Below are 27,900 nucleotides of genomic sequence, written 5' to 3' on the forward strand. Positions count from 1 at the left end.
AATAAAAGCTAAAGAATGTACTCAATGGTTCCATCTCACTGAAAACACCCTCAGGATGGTCACATGATTGCAGAAACACCATTTTCTATTGCTTATATGGGTCTTTCCTGCGTGAAAAAACGAAAAAGATAGTGCATGGTGCATCACGAACAGATAACTGATATCTGAATTTGCCCATTAACTATAATGGGTCAGTGTTCAGTCCGCGAGCTGTCCGTTCTACGTGAAAATCGTTTGTCTGAATGAGCTCTTATTCTGGTTTCAGATGACCCTAATGCAGTCTCTTTGCAATTCTGCCTTAAGCGAAGGTGGATTAGTAATTCTGTTAACAGAATCAGTTTGTTACTTTTTTGGTATAGCAAATACCTTATAATATGGAAAAAGTACAGTTAAGGATTGATTCCCGCATCGCCAATTTGTTGCAGATTTTGATGCACATTTTTTAGCCAAAGCCAGGAAATGGTATTAAAATAAATGGTAAATATAAAAGAAGGACCAAAATCTGCAACAAATAAGCGATGTGTGAATGCTGCCATAAAGCTCTGTTCATATTAGGCTGAGTTCACACTACCGTTAGTATATGTTTACCTCTCTTCCATCAGAGGAAGAGCGGATCGAAAGATTAAACGGAAAGCAGCAGTTCCGTTAGAATTGCCATTGATTTCAATGGTAATTATTTTGTTTCATTTTCTTTCCGTTTGCAGAACTTTTGTTTCCGTGAAAATAAAAATGGAAACCTAGCAAGCGGAGACAAACGGAAAGCATCTGAAACAAAATAATTACCATTGAAATCAATGGTAATTCTAACGGAACTGTCGCTTTCTGTTTAATCTTTCGATCCTCTCTTCATCTGACAGAAGAGAGGTGAACATATACAAATGCTAGTGTGAAAGAAGCCTTAGGGCGGGTTCACACATAGCGGAATTTCACTTAAATTCCGCTGCGGACACTCCGCAGCGTTAATCCGCAGCGGAGCCGTTTCTCCATTGACTTTCACTTTAATTTAGCAGTGTTCGTTTACACGATGCGTACAATTCCGCTGCGGAGCATAGGCTGCGGAGCGGAATTTGGTGTCCGCAGCATGCTCTGTCTGTTGCGGAGCAGTGGCGGACTCATGGCGGAATTTCTCCATTGACTTCAATGGAGATTCAAAGTTCCGCAATGAAGTCCGCAGCTGTCATGCACATGTCATGTGTGCTGCGGATGCGTCTTGCTTTTTTAACTTGACATTTCTTCATTCTGGCTGGACCTATGTATTTCTAGGTCTACAGCCAGACTGAGGAAGTCAATGGGGCTCCCGTAATGACGGGAGCGTTGCTAGGAGACGTCTGTAAATAGTCACTGTCCAGGGTGCTGAAAGAGTTACGCGATCGGCAGTAACTGTTTCTGCACCCGGGACAGTGACTACCGATCTCAATATACATGTATCTGTAAAAAAACATATAAGTTCATACTTACCGAGAACTCCCTGCGTCTGTCTCCAGTCCGGCCTCCCAGGATGACGTTTCAGTGTAAGTGACGGCTGCAGCCAATCACAGGCCAAGCACAGGCTGCAGCGGTCACATGGACTGGAGCGTCATCCAGGGAGGTCGGGCCGGATGCCGAAAGAGGGACGCGTCACCAAGACAACGGGCGGTAAGTATGAATTTCTTTGACTTTCACTAGGGAAAGTGCTGTCCCTTCTCTCTATCCTGCACTGAATAGGGAGAAGAGAAGCACTTTTCCTGCAGTCCGCAGCGGCCAGTCCGCATCAATTTTCTGCACATTTTGTGCAGATCCGCTGCAGAATCTGCAACGCAGATTCTGTGCGGCATTGATGCGGACAGTTGCGGAGGAATTCCGCCATGTGTGGTCATGCCCTTAGCGTCTTAGCCTCCATTCCTAAAATGGAGCTTTAATGATTCCACTTTTAAACGGATGTCAATGAATCATGATGGATTCCATTGACTTATGATGGAGTCCATCCGGTTTCCATTTTTTTGGCAGCAAGAACATCATTGTAGACTATGGTAATCTTAACATCAAAAAGCAACAGAAACCTAATAAAATGGAATCTAGCTGGGGTGTGAACAGAGCCTTAAGAAGAACATTGGGTTCGTGAAACTGACATCTATCATACAGTAAAAGAATATAAATGCGAAAGAATAATAAATATAAAATGACAAAATCTTTAATAGTAAAAGAGAGGGCCCTTGTTTGATAGAGCTGACAATATAACGTCAGCACATTATGACAAATATAGTTGAAGACAATTAGTAAAATGAATGCACTATAATTTGCCATTAAAAATTAAAACAGTCTAAAAGTTTTTCAATTCAATCTTACAGATTATAATGTTCTGCTTTTACCCAAACATACAATAGGTGAATTAAGATTTTTGTTGCAATGTTTCTGTTACTCCATATTATAGTAATTATTAAATGAAAGACTGAGCACATTTCACATTGTGTAAATTAGTGACTAATATTGAAATTCATGTGCATGACTTATCAAAGTGAAAAGAGGAAGTGGAGTTGATGTATGAATGATAATTTATCAGTCTGCTCAATTAGGAATAAATACTTGTTCTATGTGCTATAGAATTAATGGACCAATCCACATGCACACTTGCTTTTTACCTAAACCAATTAAGCGTATGCTAATTTCTCACAGTTTTATAGATAATGAGCCCCAACATAAAGTTGATTTAATGTCATTATGACTATGAGTCTGTGAGAAATATTGATCTTGATGTTACATTCCCTAATATATAACAATAACGATCAGGCATAATGATTTCGCCGTACAGCTGACCCTAAGACTTTATGTAATACCAGTATATGCAATAACACTTTTTTTTAAGTTTCACACCTCAAATAAAATAAAAAGCAGAGATTAGCTAATGATCTTTCTTCTATCATACTTATCTACGTACAGTTCACTTTAATACTAAAATTTCTGTTTCTAAGACTTTGTATTGAGTAAGGCAAAAACCGCAGAGTTCGATTTTCCAGATTTCCATTCTGAAGATGTCACCATAGTATATGTCGGTATTCAGAGATAGATTTCCTTTGTGCTGATATCACAATAGTGCTTGTTTTTTTCATAGGCAAATTTTCGTTCTTACCATGTCACAATAGATTTACTATTTATTGATTTTCTTTATTCTATTCTAATGATGTCAGAGTAGTGTCTTTATTTATTATCTTTGTTCTATTGTGATTATGTCACAATAGTGTTTGTCTTTGTTCCTAGTAGATACCTATTTTAATGATGTCACAATAGTACTTATCCTTATTTCTACACAGAGTTACATTTTCATGATGTCACAATAGTGTTTGTCTTTACTCCTAGGCGGTTTTCCATTGTGATGTCACAGTAGTGTCTTTTTTCCTAGACAGAGTTTCATTGTGAAAATTTAACAATACTGCATGTCACAATATAATATATTTTTCCTAGGCAGAGTTTCATTGTTATGATGTCAGAATAAAGTGATACAATAAAGTTTGCCTTTATTCCTTGTCTGTATTGTATTGGAAGATGTCACAGTTGTATCTGTCTATATTACTCGGCGGATCTTCATTCTGATGATGTCGCAATAGAGTGTGTGTTTATTTATTGACTTTATTCTGCTTAGGGTAACAGCCACAAAAGTCCAATAACATTTACCAGGAATATGAGGCAGCCGAGTCAAGCAATTCAGGGTTTGTGATGTAGCAGAGCTGTTACGCCGTACAGAAGCAGAGGTCAGGAGACTCGTCCGGCAATGCAGGGTTCCACAATGGTGACACAGCCGGTAATACAGTACAGAAGCAGTGATTGGGAGAGTAGTCAGGAACAAAAAAAGGTCAGAAACAGGAAAATAACACAACAACAAAGGAAAAAACAAAGCTTATAAATGTGACTTTAAATAACGTGCTTAGCAATCTGACTGGTCGGACGGGCATGCGCCACCTGACATCCTTGCCAGACTCGCCAAGATATTAATTGCGGTAGTGGCCGACAGGGTGATACAGCGCTGGATCACAGCGTGGTTAGGCTGGGTTCACACAGAGTTTTTTGACAAGTTTTTTGACGCGGAAACCGCGCCAAAAAACTAGTCGAAATCGGCCCGAAAATGCCTCCCGTTGATTTCAATGGGAGGCGGGGCGGTTTTCTCCCGCGAGCGGTAAAATGGCCTCGCGGGTGAAAGAAGCGACATGCCCTATCTTCGGGCGTTTACATCTCTGACCTCCCATTGACTTCAATGGGAGGCAGAGAAAGCGTATTTCGCTGCGTTTTATGCCCACGGCACTCAATGGCCGCGGGCGAAAAACGCTGTGAAAAACGCCACGAAAATCGGCGTGCAGGGAGAGGAAAATCTGCCCCAAACTTCCAAACAGAATTTTGAGGCAGAAATTCCGCCTGCAAAAAACTCTGTGTGAACATAGCCTAAGTATGTTACAATTGCTAGTTAAAAGGGTTTTACCATCAGGGACATTTATGACATAAATGTCAGATTGATGCGGGTCCCACCTCTGGGACCCACGCCTATCTCTAGAACGAGGCACCCTAAACTCCATTTTACCCCTCTGTGTTGCGTCTAAATTGCGTTATGTCCGACCATGAAAAATAAAACAGGAACTCTGCATGTGAGTAAAGAGATGTACTATTGTTACATCATCACAATAAAGCACTGTCTAGAAATAAAGGCAAACATTACAGTAGATTAAAGTCTGACTCAGAATAAAAACACTATCTTGACATCATCACAGTGGAACTTTAAATGGGTTTTCCCCATCAGAGACATTTATGACATATCCACAGGATATCAAAAATAGGAAGGGTGAAGCAGCACAGGTCCTGAACGCCAGAGGCGGTGACACGCTGTCAATTCGGACAAACCAAATCCGATATATTGCAATCTGCAAAGAATGATGATGTAGACAGCAGCACACATCTCCAGGAGTAGAGTCACAAGGTGGAATTTATTTGTCAAAGCATCAGCAAATAAAATAAGATAAAATAGGCTTATTTTATTTGCTGATACTTTGAGAAATAAATGTCACCTTGTGACTCTATTCCTGGAGATGTGTGCTGCTGTCTACACCACCATTCTTTGACGATATCCACAGGATATGTCATGATTGTCATATAGATGTGAGTTCCACCTCAGGGAACCGCACCTATCTCTAGAACGGGCCCCCTAAACCCCATTCTACATTTTTCTGCTCCCGCTGCCTCCTGACACTTCCTGACTATATGGTCGGTAGTTACGAAAACTGAGTAGCTCGCTGAGCCAATCTGTTTCCGTAAGTTCCATAGAACTGAATGGTAGTTACGAAAACAGCGTAGCCCGCAAGCAATGCTGCTTCCGTAACTGCCATTCACTACTATGGGAGTTACGGAAACAGCACTGGCGTAGCTATAGGGGTCGCAGCGGTTCACAGTGTGAGCGAGTAAGTGAAATGAAGGGGAAGCAGCTCTCGTACGAGTGCTGCGGTCCCTTCAAAACAGCTGATTGGTGGGTCCCGGGAGACGGACCCCGACACATCAGCTATTGATGGCCTATCCTGAGGATAGGCCATCAATGTTTAGGGACTGCACAACTCCTTTAAGCCTACGATGTAGCAGGCTTAGAGGGCCCATGAGACAGGATCACAGATTGTGTGATCCTGTCTGCTGGGCCCTGTATCTAAGCCAATCACATGGTAGGCTTAGATACATGGCCCATGTGTGATCCTGTTTGATGGGCCCTGTATATAAGCCTACCAAACTGTAGGTTTAGATACAGGGCCCCAGCACACAGTAATCTTATACTGTATAAGATTACAGTCTGCTGGACCCTGTATCTAAGCCTACCTTGTGGTAGGCTTAGATACAGGGTCCCACAGATAGTATCACACATGGGCCCTGTATCTAAGCCTAACATGTGTTACTAATCGTTTTTTTTTGTGTTTTCTTACAGGTTCGGTCATTGGACTACGTCGGATTCCAGGACTACTTCGATGACGGCTTTTTTTTTTATTATCAATAAAATGGTTAATGAGGGTTGTGTGTGGGTTTTTTTATTTCAATAATATATTTTTTCTATGTCTTTGTGGTTTTTTTTAAACTATATTACTACCGCCTTAGTAATGGCCGCCGACTGATTGACAGCATCCATTGCTAAGGCGGGGCTTAGTGTTAGCCGGTGCAGAGGCTAACACTAACCCCCTTTATTACCCCGGTACCCACCGCCACCAGGGGTGCTGGGAAGAGCCGGGTACCATCCAGTACTTGACCATCTGCAGTGTAGGTCGGCCACTGGGGTGGCCGCAGGCTGGTATTATCAGGAGGGGAAAGGCCAAAAACTGTGGCCCTTCCCACCCTGGTAATGCTAGGCTGCTGCTGCTTTATTGTATCTGGCTGGTTATGAAAAATGGGGGGGACCCCACGTCATTTTAAAAAAATTAAATAAAAAATAACTGGAAAGAACGATGTCGGGTCGGTCCCCCCCCCCCAATTTTCATAACCAGCCAGTTACAACACAGCAGCAGCAGGCAGCATTACCAGGGTGGTAGGAGCCACTGTTTTTGGCCTTCCCCAGCCTAATACTACCAGCCTGCGGCCGCCCCGGTGCCTGCCCGTCACTACAGATGGACGGGTACTGGTTCGTACCTGGCTCTTCCCAGTACCCCTGGTGGCGGTGGGTACCGGGATAATAATGGGGGTTTGTGTTAGCCTCTGCACCTGCTAACATAAAGCCCCGCCTTAGTAATGGAGGTTGTCAATCAGCCGGTGGCCATTACTAAGGCAATGATAATAAAGTTTAAAAAGATACAAGCACATAGAAAAATTATTTTATTGAAATAAAAAAACACAACCCTCATTAACCATTTTATTGAGAATAAAAAAACGCTATCATTGAAGTCCTCGTATCCGAAGTCCAACAACCGAACCTGTAAAAAAACACAAACACACAAAAATAATCCGTAACACATAAAGAAGCAAAATTATTATTCTTACCTTTCCTGGGTCCAGCGCTGGAGCCGCAATGTCAGCGAGCTGAGTCCTGTATCTAATCCGATCATGTGTGATACTGTCTGCTGGGCCCTATATCTAATCTAATCATGTGTGATACTGTCTGCTGAGCCACTGTATCTAATCCTATCATGTGTGATACTGTCTGCTCAGCCACTGTATCTAATCCTATCATGTGTGATACTGTCTGCTGAGCCAATGTATCTAATCCTATCCATAATTTATAGGGTCGTAGTGCTATAGATATGCTATGCTGTCTCCTATACACACATTTTTTTGGGGGCGGACACATATGTATTGGGGCTATTTCCCCTGACATTTTAAGACCTTAGTGACGCCCCTGGCTGCTAGTGCTGCATTGTTGGGTCACTTAGGAGACCCAGCGATGCAGCTGACAGCTGCGGACCATCGGCCATGAGAAGTTTGCGGGGGGGGGCCCAATAAGAACTTTTGCATCGGGGACCATGAGCCTTTAGCTACGCCCCTGGGAAACAGCATAGCTCAGCGAGCTGTGCTGTTTTCGTAACTCCCAACCATATAGTCAGGAAGTGCCCGGAGGCAGCGTGAGCAGAAATAGGTAGAACAGGGTTTAGGGGTGTTCCAGATATAGGTACGGGTCCCTGGATATGTCATAAATGTCCCTGATGGGAAAACCCCTTTAACGTTCCACTGTGATGATGTCAACATAGTGTTTTTATTCTGAGCCAGACTTTAACCTACTGTAATGTTTGTCATTATTTCTCGGCAGTGTTTTATTGAGATGATGTCACAATAGTACTTGTCTTTATTACTAGGAAGAATTCAGTTGTAATGATTTCACAATACTGCTTGTCTTTATCCACAGGCAGAGTTCCATGGCGATGATGTAACAATAGTGTTTGTCTTTATTTATAGGCAGGGTTTTACTGTTATAATATGGCAATACTACTTGTCTTTATTCCTAGGTAGAGTTCCCTTGTGATGATGTCTCAATAGTGTTTGTCAGTATTCCTATGCAACATGGCATTGTAATGATGTCACAATAGAGCTTCTAATTTTACTCTGGTTGAACTCCATTATGAAGTTGTCACAAAAGGGTTTATTTTTTTATAGATGTCACAATAGTGTATATTTCTAGACGGAATTCCATTGTGTTGATGTCACAATAGTGCTCGTCTTTATTCCTGGGCAGAGCTCAATTTTGGTGATGTCACAAAGGTACTTATCTTTTTTCCTCGGCAAAGTTTCATTGTGATGATGTCACAATAGTATCTGTCTTTATTTCTAGACAGGGTTCCATTGTGATGATGTCACAATTGTTTTTGACTTTTTTTTCTTGGCAAAGTTCCTTTATGATGGCGTCACAATAGAACTTTTCTTTGTACCTTGGTTGCTTTCCATTTTCATGATGCCACAATAGTGTTTGTTTTTCTTTCTAGACAGAGCTCCATTGTGATGATGTCACAATAGAAAAAAATCTTTATTCCTAGGCAGAGTTCCATTGTGATAATGTCATAATCAAACTTTTATTTATACCTGGGTTGTATTTTGTGGTGATCATGTCACAATAGTGTTTGCTTTATTCTAAGGCAGAGATCCATTGTGACAATGTCACAATAGTGCTTGTCTTTATTACTAATCCTTTGTGATGATGTCACAGTTGTACTTATTCTTAGGCAGAGTTCCATAGTTATATTTTCACAATAGTGTTTATCTTGATTATTAGGCAGAGTTCCATTTTGACAGTGGTACAATGGTGTTTATCTTTATTACTTGCCAGGGTTTCATTGTGAGGATGTCATAATAGTGTTTGACTGTATTCATTGGCAGAGTTCCATTGGGATAGTGTCACAATGGAACTTTTCTTTACACATTGGTTATGTTCCATAGTGATGATGTCACAATAATAATTGCGTATATTTCTACACAAAGTTCCATTCTAATGATGTTACAATCGTGTTTCTCTTTTTTCCTTGGCAGAGCTACATTGTGATGATGTTACAATGGTTCTTATATTTATTCCTAGGAAAAGTGCCATTGTGATGATGTCACAAAAGCTTTTTCCTTTATTCCTGGGCTGGGCTCCATAGTAGTTACCTTTCATTAGGGATTGGGGTTGTCTTTGTTTACAGGCAAAGTTGCATTTTTATGATGCAACAATAGTGCTTGTCATTATTCCAAGGCAGGGTTTCATTGTGATGTTACACTAGTGTTTGTTTTTATTTCTAGGCAGAGTTTCATTGTGATGATATCAAGATAGTGTTTAGCTTTTTCATTGGCAGAGCTCTGCTGTGATGATGTCACAATAGTGCTTGTCTTTTTTCCTAGGCAGAGTTCCATTGTGATGATTTCACAATATTCTTGTGATAATATTTAATAATGTTAAAGGTTGGAACTTGTTTATTCCTTGGTTTTGTTTCATAGTGATGATTTCACGATAGTATTTATCTTTATTTCTAGGCGGAGTTACATTGTGATGATGTCATAATAGTGCTTATCTTTATTTCTAGACATAGTTTAATTGTGATCATTTCAAAATAGTGCTTGTCTTTATTCCAAGGCAGAGTTCCATTGTGATGATGTCACAATGGATCTTTTTTTTATACTTTGTTTGTTTTCTGTAGTGATGATGTCTCAGTAGTGTTTGTCTTTATTCCTAGGCAGAGTTCCAGTGCCACAATGTCACAATAGTGTTTGGCTCTATTCCTAGACGGAGTTCCATTGTGAGGATGTTATAATAGGGTTTATCTGTATTCCTTGACCGTGTTATTTTGTGATCATGTCACAATAGTCTTTGTCTTTATTGCTAGGCAGATTTACAATTTGATCATGTCACAATAGAGTTCATCTATATTCCTAGACAGAGCAGAGTTTCATTGTAATGTTGTTACAATTGTGTCTTTTCCTTGGCTCTGTTATATGGTAATAATATCACAGTGGTGTTTGTTTTATCCCTAGACAGAGTTTGATTGTGATGATGTCACAATAGTTTGACTTTATTCCCCGTTCCTAGGCAGAGTTTAATTCTAAATATTTAATATTAGAGCTTTTCTTTATACATTTTGATCTGTCGTGATAGTATCCCAAATTTTTTTGCCTTTATTCTATTTTTAATTATGTCACAGTAGAGTTTGTAAAGTTTTTTTTATATCTTCTTTTCCATTGTGGTGCTATCACAATTGTCATTGGGGCCCATTTATCATGAGAGGATTTTTTATAGTAATTTTTTCGCTTTAGTGTATTGTTTGCATTAGCGCAATTTGTGACTTATATAAATAACTTATGTTACAATGTAACTTTGGTGCAACAAAAAGAGCACCAACTTACAAAAGCAACCTATTAGAACGCCAACAAATTCAGTCAAGCAGTGCAGATTTTCAGCCTCACAATGAAGGAGGAAAAATATGTTTATAATCCGCTATGAACGGCTAATAAGTTAACGTTTTTAGAGTGCTCCTAAACATAAGCATTCAAGTTATTTATATTTTACTTGCATAGTTATTTTTGGCAAAGAGATTTTAATGGTATAGTGACAAAATGATAGGTTGAGATATGGTGGAATCATATTTCACCTTCATGCTCAGTGTATAAACGGCTGTGTTTTTGATAAACTAGTTGATCATAGTTTATTAAGGCTCAAAGTATCGTGATGCAATTTTCTGAAATCCTGTTACTAGTGGATCATAGATGGGGGGGGTGGGTGAATAAAAAATAAAATAACTGTGCCAGTGCATGTCATAATAGTGTGCCTTCAAATATATGAGGTATTACAAATGCCTGGACCTTCGTTTGAGTTTCTTCCTTGCCTTTTTGTAGAGCTGATTTTTCTATCTCGAGTTACCTATGTTGCTAAGGAGACTCCAACACCGAAATGTGTGAATTTTTACAAAAGGCACAAATCATAAATGCTTCTAAAACACTTACACCATCAAGGCCATGCACCCTAAGTTTTCAAAAAAACAAAAGTGGTGTGGAAGGTGCAAATGGCAAGGAAAAAGGCGCAAATCAGTGATAAATGACATTTGCCAGCAATTAGACAACAAAAAGTTGCAAAATACGCCAAAATACACCATAATTTAGCCGCACAGTGAATAATACATGTGCCCCTAAGTCTTCAGATTTTTGCTGTATTCCATTGTGACTGTGGCAACTAAGTGTTTTTTCAGAGACCAGGTGGCATAACAATGACCTCCAGGTCTGACATGTACAAAAGCCTATTAGGGCCAAATAAAATGCCTATCAGTATAACACTGACAGGCAAAATACACTGCAAACTATTCGTAGGGTCGTCCTGTATTGTGACTTGAAAAAAATGTAAGAAAATGTCAAATAAAAGAAAATAAACTTTTTTCCCTTATACAATGTTTTTATGAAAATAATGAAACGTATAAAAAAAAAAGTACACATGATTAGTATTGATGGAAACTTAATATTAACATGTTATTTATCCCACATGGTGAATGAAATAAAAAAAATGGTCCAAAATGTTGTATAAGTCAAAGTGGATCCACTTTGACCTGAACAGAGCTGAGATTTGAAAATCGCTCAGAAGAACAAAGGAGCCAATCAGAATAGAGTTCAGAAATTCTCTTAGGAGCTCACAGAAGCTGCTGTTAGCCGAGCCCTCAGTGTAGCTTTCTGTGATACATAGACCCTGCAGAAGTGAAATAATGCTTTTTTTGGGGGGGATTTTTTAAATAAAATGTAAATTACAAAAGTTGTTTTTTTATCACTAAATAAATTCATTTATTCAAAAAACAAAGGGGTCCTAACAGGGCACCCAAAAGTAGGGAGAGTAGCAACAGCCCTGAATTTTCTAACTATGTGTCTAACTATGGATTGATGTATACCCTGGTCTTTAGCAATGCTTTGGTAGCCGTTTCCAGCTTCATCTCTATAAGGCCATGGTCACACACACAGTTTTGAATTCGTTTTTGTGGCAGTTTTCGGCTCAGTTTTTCAATCCAAACACAATAGTAGACACAATAAGAAAGAACATGCATCAGTTTTTTCTATATACCTTTCCTTTTTTTTTTTATCCATTTCTGGCTCAAAAAACTGAGTTAAAAACTGGGACAAAAATTGCATCAAAACTGTGTTGTGATTCTGTCCTTACACATCTTCTGAGGTCTTTTAAAAGTTGTTTGCCTCGAGGCATGGTTCAAACTAACCAATCTTTCTTGAGAAAAACAGATTTGTCAGTAACCAGGCTTTGTATTCCTTTAATTCACCCCTTGAGACCAAGACAATTTTTATTTTTCATTTTAATCTTTTCCTCCACGCCTTCCAAGAGCCATAACCTTTGGTGGATAGGTGATAATTTATGATTCTGGGAAAACCCCTTTAAGGGGTTTTATCTTTATAGCTATCTACTTATCTACATATTTATTAAGCAGCCTTTTTTTTATGTTTTCTTACCTCGTTAAGGTTACTTCTAATGTTTTTATTACTACCAATGACACCATTGTAAAGAAGATCAAATTCTATCACAACTCTAGGCCTTAAAAAATCAAGTTAAACAAGAAAGAAACCAAGGGTAACCGTTATTCACATAGCTTATGGTGCATGCACAAGCATTAAGGGGGTTATGTGGGGACGGAAAAAAAAACAGTCCACTGTCGAGATGATTATGATATTTTAATAGATTATTACAGCGCTGCCAGGAGGGCTGGAAATCTAGTGGCACAGTGTAACTTCCTGACGACACGACTCGTCGTCATGTGACCGGCCTCGCTGCACGCTATGTAATCACTGTAGCAGTAGTAAAGCGATTACATAATGTACAGCGGGGCCGGTCACATCATGACGAGTCGTGTCGTCATGAAGTTAGACTGTACCACTAGACGTCCGGTCCCCCGGCAGCGCTTTAAAAATCTATTAAGATATCATAATCAGTGCGACCGGAATGTATATTAGCAGTGTACTCCCATACTGCAGTGAGTACACTGCTAATAATTTTCTGTCCCCATATAACCCCTTTGAGAAATATAAACCTTTCTTCAGCTTAGTAAAACAAGCAGTTAATGCCACTCAATGTAAATATCAACCTAAAATGCCATAATTATAAATTTGCATAACTTTGCAACTTACTAACTCTCCTTATTTCTTTTGTCTTTTAGGAACTAAATAGCTTTAACTACTTGGACCTGTATAAACTAGCTGACTTGTTTAATCTGACACTGCTTGAGATAGCAGTAGTAGACTTCCTAGTAAAGCACTTGTCTGAGCTTTTAAAAAGTCACCCAGAAGAAGTTCTTGCACTGCCCTTCTGTCTGCTCAGAGAGGTCCTGAAGAGTGATCAACTAACATCACTCAGCGAGGAGCAAATTTGGCAGGTGAGTAATGGTAATCAGTGCTGAGTATATAGATAATCTTAAGTCCCTTTTGCACTGGCCGAAATTCGGCCGGTGCTGCGAGCGCCAGTCAACGAGACATCGTTGATCGGCGCTTGCTTGCTCCTTTTACACGAAGCTATGGATGGGGACGGGCGGTCGTTACTGCGATCACTCGTCCCCATCCATTATCATCATGTCGGCAGCACGTCTCCGTTTACACAGGGAGATGTGCTGCCGACAACCATAATCTTTTACGATACGACCAGCAGATGATCGAGTGTTTGCTCGTTCATCTGCTGATTGTTCCCCTGTTTACACAGGGCAATTATCGGCAATAAGGGTTATATGAACGCTCGTCTGCACGATAATCGTCCTGTGTAAAGCCCCCTTTAGAAACTAGACATTCATTACATTTGTCTGTAGATAATGACAGAATAGATCTAAACAATCATTTTACATAATAATTTTGACAATCACTTCACATCCATTCTACTCTTTTCATTTTATTTTTTTTATTTGTTTGTACTTAAATATGCACCACAACCACACAGAAGTAAATAAAATTAACAACCCCACACTAATTTTTATAATTTGTTTCATAACCTAGATTAACCACTGTAAGTTACTTATTTGTTGAGCTATCTGTCATTTCGTGTTTTATGTTGTTTAATTTGTGTATTATTTTATAGAAATAGTCTTTTGTGGTTTTTTTCTAGTTATTAAAGGCCATGTAAGCCTTTGAAAGTGATTTTTTTTTTTTAAATAAAAATGTCAGTCTGTGTGATTGGTGCAACGGTCTAATTCGTTTTTATTAAAAATTATTTTTACTTTTTGAGACACAGCTGCTTTGTATCCTGTATACAGAACAGCTGTATCTTTCGCTAAGACCAGAATCCGTCAGTCCGGCGCACCTAATGGGTTCAGTGTCAGCGGGTCCTGCATGTCTCTGAAACACAGGATCCACCTGTAATCTTTCACATCTAAGTTATGAACTTAGATGTGATGGATAACATGTGGATGCTGCATGTCGGAGACACGCAGAACCCACTTTCACTGAACCTGTCAGGTCTTCCAGGATTTAGCGAACGATACAGTTGCTCTGTATATAGGATACAAAGCAGCTGTATATCAAAAAGTAAAAATAATTTTTTAATAAAAACTAATTAGATAGTTGCACTAAACACACTTACTCACATTTTTATTAAAAAAAACAACAACACTATCCTTTAATTTTTAAGCAGGGAAAAATATGAAAAAATAAAATTTCACTGCTTATATTTTCCTTCACACTATTCACAAAGTGGTAAGAAAACTTCAAAAAAGCTTTTAAAAAATTAATATTTTGATTGGTCAGAAGCATTTTTAAAGCACCCCAGACCCATTTCTGAAACCCCAGGCATTTAACCCCTCAATGAGGTATTTCCATCTCTCATTTGTAGCAGCAAGAACGCTGTTTCCATTACTTCTTTGGGAGTTACGGAAATAGTGTAGCTCAGTGAGCCTGGCTGTTCCTTGAACCCCAACCACCTGTCTACTTATTTCCTGCCTGGATTCAGCACCTCACTAGGCAGAGATGAAGTTGGGGGACCCCCTGATCTCTAGATAGGTGGGGGCCCCAGAACTGGGACTCACATCTATTAGACATTTATGGCATATCCTTTGAATATGCCATAAATGTCTGAGATGGAAATACCCCTTTAATAGTATTTTTTATTTTTAGGAATGTCGATGTAGCCGTTTGATGGCTTGTTTTGTGTGGGACGAATTGTAGTTGTTGTTCGCACTATTTTGTTACATAGAATTTATTCATTAACTTTGATTGCATTTTCATCATTGTTTTTTTACGCATTTACAATTTGGTATGAATAACGTTAACTTTATTCTAAGGGTCGGTACGAATACATATGTTTTTTTACGTGTTAGTACTTTTGCACAATGAAAGCAAGTTTTATGAAGAAAATTTAATATTTGTGTTTTTTGATTCCGAGTTCCATAACTTTGATTTTACCTTCGATGCAGCTGTAGTATGGCTTTTGCTGGACATGTTTCAGTTTTATTTGTACCACTTTGGGATACATATAATTTATTGGATAAACTTTTTTGTTAGCCATCCTTTGTTTTAAAAATCTTTAGTGAACATTTGTTTTTGCCTATCTTTGGACTTGAAGCTGCGATTGCTTGACCACTTGTATAAAGTTTTGAAATACATAGTATTCCAAAGCATTATTGCATGTACGTGTATTACTCCAAATAGCATAGTTTAGTAGGCATATAGCTATGGTAAATACGAAGGCCTTTGTTAGGCTTCCAGTTACCATGGTAAACCATCGGCACCTTGCAATCATGTTGCGGAGCGCCAATGGGCAGACAGAGCTGGCTTCCTTCCTCTGTCAAGATCTTAAGATGCTGCGGTCTCTAATGACAGCAGCATCTATTAGGAAAATGGCTATTACAGCAGGAGCCCCGCGGGGATTAACATGACATATAGGTAGGTCATAAAAGCTTTAGTTAAAGCTCCCCATTATGTACTTGTACGTCATGGAGGCTTAAAGCGGTATTCCCAACTTAGTTACATAGTTAATACGGTTCAAAAAAAAAGACACGTCCATCAAGTTCAATGAAGGGATGAGAAAAGGGATAAATCTTCTTCATTGTGTTTTTGAAAATTAGCAAATCCACAACATTGCATCCAGTGTTTGTATGAAATAGGGTTCAATGCTTTAGAACTTCCCTCAAACACGTCTGGGAGAACATTCGGCAATGTATTTGTATTATAGTCTTTGCTGTGTCTATAGACCTGTTAAGATCAACCCTAAGGACATCTCTCTAATACCCTCTCAGTATATGTTATTCTTTTGAATTTTTGTCTTTTCAGCTTTCCTACTGGAATATTTCATGGTATAGTCAGGCTTGAAACTATAAAATCTGTCTCGATTCTTATTATGCAGGGACATTTCGGTCTCATAGGAAAAGGGAAACAACTGAAACCGGGAAAAAAAAGGCATGACTAGATTTTTATTTTTATTCTGTGGATGGCACTATGGATGGCTTTAATATACAGTATTTGAAGGAAAGAGATAAAGTTTCTTTGAAGTAAAAAAACATCTAGTGGGGATAAAGTATGCTCTTATGTACTCTGCAAAAATTCAGGTTATCCTCCTGGATAAAGCATACTACTTTGTCAAACCAGAAGAGGTAGCTGAATGAATGGATAGTCAAGGCCTGTAACAAATCAGCGACCGGCACTAACTAATATGCATAAAGTCTTGGGAAGAAAGAGGAGAAAGGAGTAATGCTCATAAAAGGGACTTGTGGTGATCGACAACAAGTTGCAAAGGGAAAGGGTGGGAGGGTACACTGAGCAGAGGGGAAATGTTATATTATTTTGTTGTTTTTTTTCTTCTCCTGGATAGCAGATAAATACAAGGGAATGTTAGGGAATTAGGTAACAGGTTAAAAACAGTAGCAATTTTTGATCTTATTAAAAACTACTTACCAGAATAAGTTTGTCTCATTGAGACACATTTAGTTAAACAGTCTCTGTCACCACATTATAAGTGCCCTATCTTGTATATGATGTGATCGGCGCTGTAATGTAGATTACAGCAGTGTTTTTTATTTAGAAAAACGATAATTTTTGACGGAGTTATAACCTATATTAGCTTTATGCTAATGAGTTTCTCAATGGACAACTGGGCGAGTTCTACTTTTTGACCAAGTGGGCGTTGTGGAGAGAAGTGTATGACGCTGACCAATCAGTGACCAATCAGCGTCATACACTTCTCTCCATTCATTTACTCTGCAGATGGCGATATAGCTATATCGTTATGTGCAGCCACATACACAAACACTAACATTACTGCAGTGTCCTGATAATGAATATACATTACCTCCAGCCAGGACGTGATGTCTATTCAGAATCCTGACCACTTCTGTAACGTCTCTGTGATTTACAGCACAGCGAGATCTCGCTGTGAATTCAGTCCATTAGTGCACTACGGCCACATGTGGGATATTTCTAAAAACTGCAGAATCTGGGCAATGAATATTGAGTTGCATTTCTCAGGTAAAATCTTCTGTGGTATAGAAAAAAATATATTACAAATGAATTTTGGCAAAAAAAATGAAATTTGTAAATTTCACCTCTACTTTGCTTTAATTCCTGCGAAACGCCTAATCGGTTAAAACACTTTCTGAATGCTGTTTTGAATACTTTGAGGGGTGCAGTTTTCAAAATGGGGTGATTTATGGGGAATTTCTAATATATAAGACCTTCAAAGCCACTTCAGAACTGAACAGGTGCCTGAAAAAATAGCCTTTTGAAATTTTCTTGAAAATATGAAGCACAGTAAAAAATAGTGTAGTACCGTGTTAGCCAGAGACAATATGAAATGTTAAATACTTTTGTGTCAAAAAAGACAAAAGTATAATAGATATGATACCTTTATTGGCTAACCATAAAAGTTCTATATGCAAGCTTTCAGAGCACAGAGGCATATGAGAAATTGCTGCTAAAGTTCTAAGCCTTGTAACGTTCTAGAAATATAAAAGAATGTTCAAAAAATGATGCAAACATAAAGTAGACATATGGGAAATGTAAACTAGTAACTATTTTGCGTGGTATTACTATCTGTTTTGCAAGCAGATACATTTAAATTTGGACAAATGCTAAGTTTTGCAAATTTTCTCTAAATCTTGGTGTTTTTTACAAATAAATATTGAATTTATTTATTTATTTATTTATTTTCATTATCAAAGGTTTTTATTTTGAAAATATAACAATACAGAAACATTTCACGGTTTGTGCAAAAAAAAGAAATTTGCACGCAGTGCAATACATTTAAATGAAGTATCATAGTGTAACAACAGTATGCATATATATACATGTATAAGAACAACAGTAAAAGGTAGCCTCCCACCTATCAGAATTGAGTGATAAGAGAGATATAACGGCAATAACTGTACCATGTTCGCGTCAAATCAGTGCAATAGTCAGGGAGACCGCCCCCCCAGTAAAGTGAAAAGTGACACATATAAGAGCACTTTTGAATATATGGACACACAACACATAACACCAGACAACAAAGGGAAAATACATACAGACAAAGCGCCTCCGGTAGGTAATATAATTTGTTCAGAATATTCCATCCAGCCAGAGAGGCAAATCAGCACCATCCCGGAATCCAGACCACACCATCCAAGTTTGGACGAAGAGCCCTCATTTGTCCCTATCAGCGGACAGCAACTCCTCCATCCTCATAATCTCGTTCACCTCCGTTACCCATTCCGCCAAAGACGGTACAGTATGCGACTTCCAGTGACGAGGTATCACCGTTCTCGCTGCGGTCAAGAAATGTCAAAAGATCCCCTTTTTGAGGTGTGGGAGTGATCCAGGAACCATAGAAAGCAAGCCTATGGAAGCCGAGGTTGGAACCTCAGTATGGAAAAGCTTGTTGCCTAGATCAAAAATCTTTCCTCAAAAGGGACGTAGCATGGGACAGTCCCACCAAATATGCAACATAGTTCCAGGAGCCCCCCCCACACCTCCAACAATCAGCAGACACATCAGGGTATAGCCTATGTAACATGGTCGAACAACGGTACCACCTGGTAAGTATTTTGTAATTCTTTTCCTGGGCAAAACAAGACATCGGTAACTTATGGGCTAGAAAGAAGGCGGTGCCCCACTCCTCTTCAGAGTGTCTAACCCCCATTTCCTTGTCCCATGCGGCAGTGAAGGATAATTGAGAAAAAGAAAATTTTGGCAGGAGGATCCCATGTAGGTGGGACAACACATGAGAAGGGGCTGTGGGCAAGGACAAGTAGAGTTCCAGAGGAGTCTTATCCTGTAGTAATACCAGACAGTCACCCATGGAGGAGAGATAGGACCGCAACTGCAAATAGGACCACCAAGTTGACCGCCTCCCCGGGCAGGCAGCAGATACATCAGTCATTGGCAATATGGCACCGTCTGGAGTAAGGGTCTCAGACAAACATCCACCATTTCCTCTCTCCCAACAGAGGAATGTATCAACACCCTCCGCCGGAGGGAAAGAAGGATTATCAAATAGAGGAGTCAAGGGACCCGGGCGATGGACAAGGCCCGTAGTACCCAGGATCCGTTCCCATACCATGAGAAACTGACGTGTGAGGAAAGGTAGAGAGAGAGTTTGTCTCTGAAGGACTGATAGCCACAGCAGAGAGGACAATGCAAAAGGAGACATAGCCTTTTCAATGCGCACCCATTGCTTACCTGTTTCCAAACGGAACCAATCCACTACTCTCATAATTATCGCTGCTTGATGGTATCGTTTAAAGTCTGGGAGACCCGCGCCCCCGTCTATTTTTGGCCGGCTAAGGACAGCAAACCGGATACGAGGCTTAGAGGAGCCCCACACAAACTTGGTTATGGCCCTATGTAAAACCTGGAAAAAACTGGATGGTACAGCAATAGGGACGGTCTGGAAGATATATAGAAATTTGGGCAAGATATCCATTTTAACCGCATTGATACGCCCAAACCACGACATGCGGTTCCCTCCGTATTCCGCCAAGTCCCTCATGGTACGCTGTAGAATGGGCGTATAATTCAGAGCATACAAATCCGACTGTTGTGTGGGGACATGTACCCCTAGGTATTTTAAAGATGTAGGTTGCCACCTGAACGCAAAAACCAGAGCGAGATGGGCAGCTAGAGGGTGATCCAAAGAGATATTCAAGGCCTCCGATTTAGAGTAATTGACTTTAAAGTTACTTAAATGACCAAAGCACTCAAACTCCTCCGTCAAAGATGGCAAAGAAATCATGGGAGTTGTAATGTATACCAGGAGGTCATCTGCGTATAACGCCAATTTATGATGCTGTGAGCCAACGCGTATACCATTAATATTAGGGTTGTTCCGCAGTGCCACGGCCAGGTGTTCCATGACCAGAACATACAAAAGAGGCGAAAGTGGGCACCCCTGTCTCGTGCCATTAGCAATAGACAGAGGATCAGATAATAGTCCGTTGACACGAACTCGAGCAGTAGGCCTATGGTACAAGGCCATTATCCTATCCACCGTGGTGGTGCCAAGGCCAACCTGCATCAGGACACTGCGGAGGAACACCCAGTGCACTCTATCAAAAGCCTTTTCGGCATCTATCGAGAGTAAGCACATCGGTATCTTACGGGTTTGGCAGTATGACGTCAAAAGGAGAGTTTTGTTTGTGTTATCCCGCGCTTCCCGACCACACACAAACCCCACCTGATCATCCACGATCAAGCCAGGCAGTAATGGTGATAAGCGAGAGGCAAGCAACTTTGCGAAAAGCTTCACATCTACATTGATTAGCGATATGGGCTTGAAGTTTGCGCACACCGTTGGATCCTTGCCTGGTTTTGGTAGGAGAGTTATATGAGCCTCGAGGGATTGAGGCACAAAGGGACACGAGGAGGACACCGAATTAAAAACTTTCGTCAGAAAAGGAGCCAATTGATCTTTAAATGCCTTATAAAATTTATTATTAAACCCATCGGGCCCCGGGCTCTTGCCCAAGGGTGACTCTCCAATAGCACGCTCCACTTCGGCTTCCAAAAAATCCTCCTCAAGCTCCAAAGCCACCCCCTCCTCCAAGGTCGGCAACGCAGTATCATGAACATAACGGTCGATTTTATCCCGTAACGCCTCCGCCTGCATATCATGAAATTGGCCTTTAATATTGTATAGCGCCGAATAATAGTGTTTAAAGCAGTCAGTAATACCAACCGGGTCATGAACCTCACCGCCCGAGGGAGATGAAACTTTAGGGATATATGACGCTTGTGTGCGGGGATGCAGCATCCGTGTCAGAGACCTACCGCATTTATCCGCATGTTCGTAGGAGTGCTTACGCATCCGATCCCTGAACCGAGCGTGTGACTGGTCTATCAAAGAATGCAAGGCTTCTCTCGCTGTAGTGAGCTCCGCAAAAATCTGTGAGGATGAGACCTGTTTATGACAGGATTCCAGATCCCGTATCTGAATCAAGAGACGTGCAATAGCAAACCCCTTTTCGCGCTTCAATCGTGCCCCATTTTGTATTAGTACCCCTCGAATGACACACTTCAGTGCCTCCCACTGGAGTGGCAAGGGAGTAGCTTCATGTTCTTGAACCTCAAAGAAACCGGTAAGTGAATCTTTAATGGCCGCCATGCATACTGCATCCCATAACAAATTGTCATTACGTTTCCAGAATTGGAAATTAGGCAACGAGTTAGGAAATGTGAGATTCAGAAACACAGGGGCATGATCCGACCAAACCATAGGGCCCACGTCAGAGGTAGGATGCCAGGTAAGCAAGTGGTGGCTAATCAAAAAAGCGTCTATCCTACTGTACATGTTATGCAGTGGGGAGAAATAAGTGTATTCTCTTACCTGAGGGTGTAGAATCCTCCACACGTCAATCAACTGCATGGAATGCATCACAGTTTTCAGTGCCCCCAAATGCGACTTAGGGACAACAGACCTGCCCGAGGAGGTGTCAAGTCTGGAATCGAAAGTCAGATTAAAATCACCTCCAACAATTAAAACGCCCTCAGTGAACTCCTCCAATTTCCTTAAATACAATCGGCCCACTCGTGCCTGGTCCTTATTGGGGAGGTACATATTAGCCAGAGTAATGATCTTATTACGTATGAATAGCTTGAGAAAAACATATCGACCATCCGTTTCAACCAGAACATCAAGAATTTTATGAGAGAGTGACTTATGAATACATATACTGGCACCCTTGGACTTGGATTCCGGGTTGGTACTGTGGAACCAGGCCGGAAAATATCGATTCGTGAACTGTGGCGTATGGCCCGCCTGAAAGTGGGTCTCTTGTAGGAACAAAATATGTACCCGCTCTTTATGCATGTTATATAAAATTTGTGAGCGTTTTTCTGGGACATTAAGCCCCCTAGAATTAAAGGTACAAACCTTCAATTGTGCCATCGCCACCTCTCACTGAAGTAACTCGTAGAGCAATGCACTAAGCAGAGGCGAGACGAACAGTAACAGGACAAACAAGGAAGGGAGACACGACAACAAAGACAAACAGACAGGTGAAATAATCACCCACTCCTTGAGCTACTCAAGGAGAAACAATCCAATATACACCGGATATAACCAGTGAGTCCCTAAGAGGAGAAGTGTCAGGACAAGGTCTAGCCAGCGCCCCGCACCCCCCAACCCAGTGCAAATATCACACATCTTAGAACCAAAACATAAATCGAAAGAGAATCAAGGCTATTAGCTCAATATCACGAGAAAATGAAGTAATGGCCGATATTAGGTCAGGATCGAACAGAGAAGCCAGCATAACAATACATTCCCGGAAATTTACACAGTTACCGCACGAGTATACAGGCATGTAATTAGTAAAAACGTAGATAATCACATAACATACATAGTGCAGTAGGACTGGCAGCTGAGGAACATTAAGTAATCACGGGCAAATGGCCTATCTGATCACCTGCAGCCCCTGCCCAGAGCGAAAGAACCAGTATAACGGAGTATTACATGAAACACATCAGACTGTCGCCTCCCAAGATATAAGCAGTAACAATTGAACTTAACAGGCCTAAGCCGACTGCTGGCCTACAAAAAAAAAACATCCAGACGAAATCACAGAGGATCAGCACGTCGCCCACCAGGACGACCCATAGGAGAAGCGGGAGAACGACCACGCCGGCGTGGCCTTGGACGCTGTGGTGGTAGAGGGACATACGGCCAATCATGCAAGGAAACTCTCGGTACCTGGAGGGCAGCACAGAAGTCCGGGACATCTCCTGGGTCTTGAACACTCAGCAATGTCCCGTCCCTGCGAACCTGTAGCTGGAAGGGGTGACCCCAGGAATAGGAGATCTCATGCTCTCTCAGCACATCCAGTAAAGAACGAAGCACTCGGCGTTTGTCCAGGGTCATCTTGGACAAATCGGATAACAACTGGATCTTGACCCCTTGTAATAAGACTTCTCCTTTATATCGGGCCTTCCTCATGATCTGCTCTTTTAGAGAGAAAAAATGGACACGGCATAGCACATCTCTAGGCCTATCAGGATCTGGGTTACGAGGGCCAAGAGTCCCGTGAGCCCTATCCAGCTCCAATGGATCATCAGCAGGACGCTCCAGCAGGGAGTTAAACAAGGACTGTAAAACAGGTATGAGTTGCCCCGAAGATATATCCTCAGGAATAACCCGGAGCCGAATATTGTTACGGCGATTCCGATTCTCATGATCTTCAGCCAGGTTAAATAGAGCATGAATCTGCTGGGAGTGATGATCCAGCCGTTCTGCATGAGAGACTTGCTGCTGTGTGACAGTGGAAACGTCGCCTTCAATGCGTTGAACTTGATCGGACAATTGAGAGACATTAGTCGTAAGAGCCTGTATTTCAGATTTATAGGTCATCTCAAGACGATTCACATAACGCTCCATGTCCTGTTTAGTGGGCAATGTGGCGAGCTGTTGTCTCAGGCCCTGTAAATCATCTCCCATGCTAGCAGAGCTGACACTGTGGGGAGAGGAATGTAGATCCAAATCCCGAGGAGAAGCAGGCATCGATGCAGACCCCAGCATGCCAGAGGATGAGGAAGGAGAGACCCGGGTGCCATGACTAACACCACATGGCGAGCAGGATGGAGCGGGAAGCGCCATGACAGTTCCAGAAGGACCCATCTCCACCCCCGCATGCAGGGAAGGAAACGGACCCAGGGAGCCAGAGACCGAAGAGGGGGTACTGTCGGTACCTGATGCTGCAGCGGCAACCCCCGAAGAAGACTCCTCTGCAAGCGGGAATCCTGTTCCAGTTCGTCTCCCCTCCAGCGGCGCCATCTTGGGAGACGGCCCGGCAGCAGCGTCGGTGAGGAATCTTTGAATGGAGCCGGCTGAAGACATCTGCCTCGTACAGTATGGAGTCCCCGTGGTTGCCTTAGATTTCCTGACCATTAGGTAGGTTCAAGTGTGTCTTTTTAGTATGCTTATGAGCGGGTTAGGGAAGTGCAGGAACGGAGCTCTCAAGCAGCACGTCTGGTCAGCGCCATGTCCAAGCCACGCCCCAATATTGAATTTATTGACCACATTTTTTCACTAACATAAAGTACAATATGTCATGAGAAAAAATTCTCTGAATCACTCGGATAGGTAAAAGCATTCCGAAGTTATTACCACATAAACTGACACATTACAGATTTGAAAAATCGGCTTCGTCCTGAAGGCCAAAACAGACTCAGTCCTGAAGGGGTTAATGTGCTATTCCCTCGTTAATCCATCATCAATTGAGCAGGTAAAAGGTCTGGTGTTGATTCCAGGTGTGACATTTGGAAGCTGTTGCTGTGATCCCACAACATAGAGGTCAAAGGAGCTCTAAATGCAAGTGAAACAGACAATCATTAGGCTGAAAATGAAGAAATCCATCAGAGAGAGAGGGCACAAATGTTAGGAGTGGCCAAATCAACAGTATGGAACATTCTTGAAAAAAAAGAGCGCACTGGTGATCTCGTGGACTCCAAAAGCCCTGGACGTCCACAGAAGACAACAGTGGTGGATGATCGCAGAATCCTTTCCATGGTAAAGAAAAACCCCTTCACAACATCTACCCAAGTGCAGAACACTCTCCTTCAACTCAGATGTTATCGAATACAGGTTGATCCTGCGTGTCAGAGATACGCAGGGCCCTCTTTCACTGAACCCATCAGTAGCGCGGACCTGACGGATTTAGGTCTTAGCTCATGATACAGCTGCTCTGTATACAGAATACAAAGCAGCTGTATCTCAAAAAGTTTAAATTATTTTTAATAAAAAGTATTTTGAAGTTGGACAATATTTTTAGTTGCAATATCTTTCTAAATTTTTCACAATTTCACCAATCACAGTGATAGACATTAAAAAAAAGAAGAAAAAAAAAGAAACTATTTCAGAGGTGTACATAGCCTTTAAAAATATTTTTCACAATTCCAGACATTTAATACTAGTACACATTTCCTCTCTTAGATCAGTTAGGATCTCTACTATTTTTCAAGAATTGGAAATGTCAGAATAATACTATAGACACTAATTTGTTTCAGCTTTTATTTATTTCATCACATTCTCAGTGTACCGCACTGTATACAATTTTTTTCTTTTACAGGATCTCTCAGTATGGAATGGCATAGTCTACTGCGCTATTCCATTCTTTATAAAAGGGTATACTGATGTATACCAGCCCGACAGAGGCCAAAAGGACACTCTTGGTTAATGGAGCACTATGAACACGTTGAGCATGTACGTTGGGAGCTATCCCATGCTTAAAGAGGCTCTGTCACCAGATTTTGCAACCCCTATCTGCTATTGCAGCAGATAGGCGCTGCAATGTAGATTACAGTAACGTTTTTATTTTTTTAAAACGAGCATTTTTGGCCAAGTTATGACCATTTTTGTATTTATGCAAATGAGGCTTGCAAAAGTCCAAGTGGGCGTGTTTAAAGTAAAAGTCCAAGTGGGCGTGTATTATGTGCGTACATCGGGGCGTTTTTACTACTTTTACTAGCTGGGCGTTCTGACGAGAAGTATCATCCACTTCTCTTCAGAATGCCCAGCTTCTGGCAGTGCAGACACAGCCGTGTTCTCGAGAGATCACGCTGTGTCGTCACTCACAGGTCCTGCATCGTGTCGGACGAGCGAGGACACATCGGCACCAGAGGCTACAGTTGATTCTGCAGCAGCATCGGCGTTTGCAGGTAAGTCGATGTAGCTACTTACCTGCAAACGCTGATGCTGCTGCAGAATCAACTGTAGCCTCTGGTGCCGATGTGTCCTCGCTCGTCCGACACGATGCAGGACCTGGGGCAGGAAGTGAGTGACGTCACAGCGTGATCTCTCGAGAACACACTGTGTGTCTGCACTGCCAGAAGCTGGGCGTTCTGAAGAGAAGTGGATGATACTTCTCGTCAGAACGCCCAGCTAGTAAAAGTAGTAAAAACGCCCCGATGTACGCACATAATACACGCCCACTTGGACTTTTACTTTAAACACGCCCACTTGGACTTTTGCAAGCCTCATTTGCATAAATACAAAAATGGTCATAACTTGGCCAAAAATGCTCGTTTTTTAAAAATAAAAACGTTACTGTAGCAGATAGGGGTTGCAAAATCTGGTGACAGAGCCTCTTTAAAGGGTTATTCCCAGGATAAAGTTCCATGTTCCAAGCCCTAATAATGTAAAAATACAAAATGTTCGAAATACCTTCTGTTTTCTGTAGTGCAACATTTAGAAGTTATGCCCTTCTCTGAAGCGCATCTCATTTATTTAGTTGTTCTGGTCATTTCTATGGAAACGACCACCACCGCCGTTTTCTTCTTTTTGTCGCGCCTGGGCACTTCTCCCTTTTTTCCTTTTCTGAAGCATGAGCGCACATAACCTACTTCTGCATTGACAGTAGCCTAGTAAATGCTAGAGCAGGGAGATTGGTCCCTTTTTTGCCATAGTGTTCAATAGTATCTGCGTCCTAAGGACGCCATAGTGGCTGATAGCTGGGCCACCGTGCATCGAGGGGGCCTGTGCCCGTGGACGGCACGGACCCCCTCATGCTGCGGGCCACATAGCAGGCGCTATGGCTGATACAGTGGTATCCGGAGCGCGCAGATACACCATGTAGCGTAGTAAATTTATTACAGCGCCACTTGCTGGTGACGAGAGATATACACACACGCATTTAGTAAAAAATAGAAGAAAGACTAACATTGAAATTGATGATATAAAAAACAATATTTTCATTACAATAAATATTATAAGTGGAAAATTATTATTTATTAATATGTAAAATAATAAAAAAATGTTTAGCGTCAACTTGGGAATAACCCTTTAACGTAGGGCTAGAACGTGATGGGAACTAGGCCTAAGGTTTATGCAAACTTATGACTTCAATTGTGTGTGTGTGTGTGTGTATGTATATACATATATATTTTTATTTTTTATCTTTTTGAGTGACAGATTTTTTTACAGTGTCCGCTTATTAGTTATCATTGCTTTCTCTTTGAAGGTTACTAATACTATTATGCATAGCCTTTAGAACTACTTTATTGCTAGAGGGTATACTTTTTATTAATGGCCATTGGAAATAAATTAAGTATGACCATAAATATCAACCACTTTATAAGATCGCTCAGAAAGCAATAAAGATCTATTTTGCTTTCTCTTAGTAAATAAGTAATTCTCCCTCAGAAAACCCAATAGAAAAGAATCAAATTTAGCCCTGTTATATTGCCAGAAGTGTAGCCAAGTTCATCATTTTTGCAAAGGTTATACTAGTAATGCAATATACCATGGATGAATCTAATATGCAACTGAAGTGAAGATTGGGGAGAACTGAGGATTAGTGTCAGGGTGTTTTATAAAAGCAGTACATGATGGGCAGGCTGGAGACAGAGCTACAGAATCTCATTAAATTGCTGGATTGTTCATTACTGACTACTTTCAGTAAAATAAAGTAGTCATTGACATTGACAAATCTCCATTCTATATATGTTAAATGAAAATTGCAAGGATATCAACACAAAACATGCAGTGTCTAAACGGTAAGGTTGGTGATTCATGATAAACAGTCAGCATGATTTTGAGTTTGT

At 41.0% G+C, this 27,900-nt stretch overlaps 1 protein-coding gene across 4 annotated transcripts in view; it reads left to right on the forward strand.

Moving 5' to 3' along the window:
* The window catches only part of KLHL32 (kelch like family member 32), a 252,386-nt gene that overhangs the window by 129,841 nt on the left and 94,645 nt on the right, over nucleotides 1-27,900 (forward strand). For 2 of the 4 annotated variants that reach the window (XR_012883182.1, XM_075862185.1), the window contains exon 6: nucleotides 13,080-13,295. Coding sequence is in view for 2 of the 4 variants with exons in the window: in XM_075862185.1 (XP_075718300.1) it covers nucleotides 13,080-13,295 (216 nt within the window). In the remaining 2 variants the exon portion in view is untranslated. Of the gene's footprint in view, nucleotides 1-13,079; nucleotides 13,296-16,170; nucleotides 16,230-27,900 lie in introns of those variants that run through there. The other 2 variants (XM_075862186.1, XM_075862187.1) reach the window with 2 other exon arrangements.

This window comes from Rhinoderma darwinii, chromosome 4 (assembly GCF_050947455.1).
Source record: "Rhinoderma darwinii isolate aRhiDar2 chromosome 4, aRhiDar2.hap1, whole genome shotgun sequence".
NCBI lineage: Eukaryota > Metazoa > Chordata > Amphibia > Anura > Rhinodermatidae > Rhinoderma > Rhinoderma darwinii.